Source organism: Gossypium hirsutum, chromosome D10 (assembly GCF_007990345.1).
Source record: "Gossypium hirsutum isolate 1008001.06 chromosome D10, Gossypium_hirsutum_v2.1, whole genome shotgun sequence".
NCBI classification, from domain to species: Eukaryota; Viridiplantae; Streptophyta; class Magnoliopsida; order Malvales; family Malvaceae; genus Gossypium; species Gossypium hirsutum.
Genome location: NC_053446.1, coordinates 22,644,981 through 22,650,522, shown reverse-complemented (window position 1 = coordinate 22,650,522; position 5,542 = coordinate 22,644,981). Strand labels below are relative to the sequence as shown.

The following is a 5,542-nucleotide window of genomic DNA, read 5'->3' as shown; positions in this document are numbered from 1 at the left end:
TCTATATAAGAAATTAGAAAGATGTAAGACTGCAAAAGCGATTCTACAGAAGCTAGAAGACATGTTTGGAGGCCAAGCTACCTTGGCTCAACAATCTGCTATAACTAGCTTAATTAATGCCCAACAAAAGTCTGACACTCCAGTCAAAGACCATATGATCACTTTTATGGGTTACTTTGTCGAGGTTACGAATAATGAGGCTGATTTGGATTAAAACACCCAAATAGAGATGGTGTTCAAAAGCTTATCCAAAGATTTTGCTGGTTTTCAGGTCGCATATAACCTTGGTAACAAAAACCTGACGCTTACACAACTCATAAAGGAGTTACAATCCTATGATTTGATGTTAAACGTCGGTCAATCGGTTCAAAGAGCATAAGCGAATATAGTTCTCGCTTCTTCCTCAAAAGGGAAGGGAAAACGCGCTAAAAAGACAAGGCTAAGGTCTCTCAACCACCACAAGTGGAAAGGAAGAGAACCAAAAAGCGAAAAGACTTATCTAAGTCTAAATACTTCTTCTACTGCAAGAAAGAGCACTTCAAGGTAAACCGTAAGAAGTGAAAAGAATACCTAGCTACCAAAGGCAAAGGTATGGAACTCTTAATGATAGAATTTTGTTTAATGGAAAACTCAATAAACCACTTGGTCACTAATTTGGGAGCCACTAATCACGTATGTGTTTCTCTACAGGAGTTTAAGGAGAAGAAAAATCTTAGATATAAGAGTCTATCATTGAGGACCAGAAATGAGGCAATTGTGGTAGTTGAAGTAATGGAGGGTGTACATCTTTATTTTGATAATTTTAAGAAAATTATTTTGAAAGACGTTTTCTATGTAACAAGTTTCAAAAGAAACGTGATTTTTGTTGCATGTTTCTATAAAGACGACTTAACCGTGACTTTTAATAATGAAATTGTAATATTTAGAAACCACAATCTTATCTATAATAGATGGATGTCAAATAATCTCTATTTTATTAAACCAAAGATGTATACACTGCTTAAGACTAAAATATCGAATAAAATACTTAAAACTTATCACCCTAATGAGACGTATCTTTGGCATTTGAAACTTGATCATATTAATCAAGAAAGAACCACTAGACTTGTGAAAGATGACATCTTAAGTTCGCTTAAAGAAGTTGATCTTCCACAATGTGAATCTTTCTTGGAATGTAAGATGACTAAGTGATCTTTTAATGCAAAAGGAACGAGGGCTGGAAAACCCCTAGAACTTGTGCATAATAACGTATGTGGCCCCATGAGCGTTAGTGCAAAAGGTGGTTACGAGTATTATGTAACCTTTATCGATGACTATTCCAGATATGGGTATGTGTACCTAATGCACTACAGGAGTGAAACCTTTGACAAATTCAAAGATTTTTGTGCGGAAGTGGAGAAATAACTAGGTTTACCCATAAAGGCACTTGGGTTTAATCGAGGTAGAGAATATTTAACTGATGAGTTCTTAGGGTACTTCATAAAAAATGAGATTCTATCTCAGTTAACTGCGTCGGGCACTCCATAACAAAATGACATGGCAAATAGAAGAAATCGAACGTTGTTAGACACGGTACGTTCGATGTTAAGGTATTTAAAGGTGCCAAACAAATTTTTGGGGATACGTTGTACAAACGACTTGCTATATTCTGCATGATGTACCAACTAAGGCAGCATCGAAAACCTCATATGAATTGTGGCATAGCAGGAAGTTGAATCTTAATCATTTTAAGATTTGGGAATATCCGACCCATGTATTGGATAAAGATACGAGGAAGTTAAACTTAGGGACAAAATTGTGCATGTTTGTAGGATATCCAAAGGGAACAAAGGGCGGTTTGTTTTATAAACCAAAAGAGCAAACTGTTATAGTCTCAACTCATGTTACTTTCCTTGAAAAAAGCTACATGAATGACTTCAAACCTCGAAGTAAAGAGGTACTCGAGGAGCTTTTGGGAAATATACAAAACCCTACGGAAATGGTTTCAAAACCAACTCTTAATAGTAGACCTACAAACAATCAGTAGCATAGGGAGTCTAGTTGTAGTGGGAGGGTCTCTCGTAGGCCTAAGTTCTTCTAATCTGGCAGAAGTGTTCTTAACACTGAGTCTATCGAGCAGGAAGATGATGACCCACTCACATATGACAAAGCAATGTAGAATGCTGATTCCAAGCTCTGGGAAATAACTATGAAAGCTGAGATAGACTTAATGTATTCCAACTCAGTGTGGGAACTTATAAACTTACCGAAATGGATAAAACCCGTAGGGGTAAGTGGATCTACAAGAAGAAAAAAAGTACGAATGGAAAAGTGGAAACTTATAAGGCCAGATTTGTAGTAAAAGGTTATACTCAGAAAGAAGGCATTGATTACGAAGAAACCTTCTCTTCGATTGCCATACTCAAGTTAATCCATATATTACTATTCATTGCGACGACTCTTGATTACGAGATCTAGCAAATGGATGTCAAGACAACGTTTTTGAACGGCTATCTTGAAGAGAGTATCTACATTATGCAACCCACCGAATATATAGCTAAAGAAAATGAGCATAAAGTTTGCAAACTACTTAGATCCATATATGAACTTAAACAAGCGTCCTACTCATAGAATCAAAGATTTGATCAAGCAATCAAGACTTTTGGATTTGAGCAAAATGTAGATAAACATTTAAGGAATGAAAAAGTGGTCTTTCTCATTCTATATTTCGATGATATTCTACTCATTCGGAATGATGTAGGAACATTGTCATCGGTTAAACTATAGTTAACCCCCCAACAGTTTAGCATGAAGGATTTGGAAGAAGTTAATTTCATTTTAGGTATTCGAATCCTAAGAGATTGAAAGAACAAAGTGATAGCACTGTCTCAGGCTTTATACATAGACAAGATATTGGACGTTATTTAATGAGCGATTCGAGGAAGGGAAATCAACCTTTCGTATCAGGATTTCATCTCTCTCTAGAGGATTGTCCTAAGACAGCGGAAGAAAAAAAGAACATGAAAAAGTTTCCTTATGCTTCGTAAAAAAACTTAAACAAAGAAAAGTAAAAAAAAATTAATATTTTTAATGTAATGTTTATTATTATGTTTTTAATTTAGTGTTGTTATTATTATTTTTTAACTAAGGAAAAAAATATCATGGATTTTTTTATATTTTAAACATATCTGAAAAAAAAAAGAATATGTATAAATTTGATTAACCACTTAAATTAATTAAATTAATCCTGTGATTAAAAATTTTTAAATTTCAATTATAATTGAATTCGAGTATTCACTGTGTGTATATTTTACCAATCCCTATTCAATATTGATTCGATTGGATGTTGAATTTTTAGTATAAAGGGCCTTCTAGGCCCATAATAAGGTCATTTCTGTTACGCAAAAGATCCCGTCCAAGTCCAGCAGCAGGATAGGAGATTCGGACTCTTAATAACAAAACCACTTAAACAAGGGTAAAACGGGTAACAAAGTAAACTATTTTTAGGGTTTTCCTTCAACGCCTCCATATAATCAAATAACGAAGAAACACAAGGTTGGACTGCGAGCTTTGAATTTTAGGTGTTCCTGCAGAGTGAGGAAGCTCCCCTGAAAACTTCAGTTGAAAATGGTAAAATAAAGCCTCTTTCCCTCTCCATGTATTTCATTAGATCTCCGAGTCTGATTTTTTTTTCATGGTCAATGCCACTTTCTTAATGATGATTGTTTGTTCTTCAGATCCTCTTTTACCTGTAATCGTTTCATTATTTTCTCTGTTGTTGGCTTGCTTTTTTTTTTCTTTCGTTTATGTTCTTAGTGAAGATGGGTTGAAATTTGGTTTGGTTTAAAAGATTTTGAGAAATAGTTTGGGTTCTGTATTTTAGGAGACATGTGAAAGATGTGAGCTTTTCCTTAGATTATAGTTTTATGGATTGTGAAACTTTGGTAAATGGTTGTGCATTCAATGTATGTATTTTCTCTTTCTGTTTCATTGGAATATTTTCAATGAGGTACTTTGCCCTTGGTTTGCTTGAAAATATTGCTATTAATTGCATTGAGGTGATGAGTTTTTTCTTCTTCTTTATTTTTATTTTTATTTTTTATTTTTTTGTATCTTTTGATCTCAGTGTCAACTCGAGTCGTGAGATTAACTCATTTAATGCTGGGCTGGTCTGGTTTGATAAATGATTGTTTAAAAGTTTGGACTAAATTGCTGCTTAACAAACTTAGCTGAAATACTTGGAATGTTGGAATGTTTGGTTAGCATGAATGTCCAGTTTTTATTTATTTATTTCCAGTAGTCCTAGTTTGTGTTTTCCTTGTGTTCGAGCAGTTAATTGACCTGTCGATGATGGTCTTTAGGCTTTTAATATCATGTTTTCTGGTTCTGCTTTATTTCCTAAGATTTGTATTCTGATGCACAGCCTAAGCAAATTCATGAGATCAAGGACTTCCTTCTCACTGCTAGAAGGAAAGATGCTCCCTCTGTAAAAATCAAGAAAAGCAGAGATGTTGTAAAGTTCAAGGTCCGCTGCTCCAAGTACTTGTACACCCTTTGCGTGTCTGATGCTGAGAAGGCCGACAAGTTGAAGCAGTCTCTTCCTCCAGGTAATTCATGATGGAGGAGCCTCTTTTACATTCTTGTTTTTATTGAACCTATGTCCATATTTGAAATTACTTTCCCGTTACTTATACATCTTTACCGTCATTGTTTTCATGTTTGCAGGTTTGAGCGTCCAAGACTTGTGAAATTACAACTGCCCTTAGCTTCTACTAGGCAATGAAAACTAGATTTTGACTTTTAGTTTATTGCTTGCATTTCGTGTCGTTTTGCAACAATCAAAAGTTTTTATAATGGATTTTTATTTGGTGTGTTTTTTATGGACGTTAGTAATGTTATTAGAACCCTTTATTTATTTTAGTGTTCGTGTTCTACATCTTAGTTTGGCACATATTGGATAATCAAACATATGAAAAAGAAAAGAATCAATATATTCTGGTTCAATATGTATCCGTCTTCGATTTGATGAAATGACTGACAATTGTCTTCATCGTCGCTCATATCTGTTGACCGCTACCAAGCTTTATGGTATGAAGTTTTTTATTTCCTGTTGCTGTAATGTGAGAAATACGATTGCCATGCTGGTTTTGCCCTTGAGTGGCTGTCTTAGCTTTGATTGGACAGCCCTTGGCAACTAGAGCACTGAGAGAGTTTATTAAACGACATTGTCCGTCTATTGTTTTTCCTATGGGAACAAAGCAAAGAAAGGGTAAGCTCTAGAAGAATCGCAACAGGCTCAGTTTCAGGAAATGGTTACTATGTGGACCCAATATACAAATCAGGTGGCTTGCCTCTGAGGTGGAATAATGAAATGGACCTCAAATCGTTGGAAGCTCAAATAATGGAGCAAAATTGTGGGAACCGGCAAAATGTGGCGGAGGGATGGAACCAAGAGGAGAGATTCTTCCATAAACAAAATGCTTGAGAACATGAACGCTGCAAATTGTAGCCTTCAAGCATATGATTGAAGAAAGTTTGGTAATAGCAAAAGGATGATAGATGC

The 5,542-nt window shown here is 35.2% G+C and overlaps 1 protein-coding gene across 1 annotated transcript; it reads left to right on the top strand.

The window, feature by feature from the left end:
- The first annotated feature begins 3,374 nt into the window (after positions 1 to 3,374).
- LOC107915400 (60S ribosomal protein L38) lies at positions 3,375 to 4,985 on the top strand. The gene is made up of 3 exons (XM_041102213.1): positions 3,375 to 3,609; positions 4,403 to 4,586; positions 4,705 to 4,985. Exons 1-3 carry the CDS (start codon positions 3,607 to 3,609, stop codon positions 4,725 to 4,727), a joined length of 210 nt encoding a protein of 69 aa, XP_040958147.1. The 5' UTR covers positions 3,375 to 3,606; the 3' UTR covers positions 4,728 to 4,985.
- The last annotated feature ends 557 nt before the right edge of the window (positions 4,986 to 5,542 follow it).

Bases quoted from the DNA above. Each gene is read 5' to 3' on its own strand.
- LOC107915400 (XM_041102213.1), top strand. The intron at 4,587-4,704 runs GTAATTCATGAT...TCATGTTTGCAG, and splicing joins GAAGCAGTCTCTTCCTCCAG to GTTTGAGCGTCCAAGACTTG.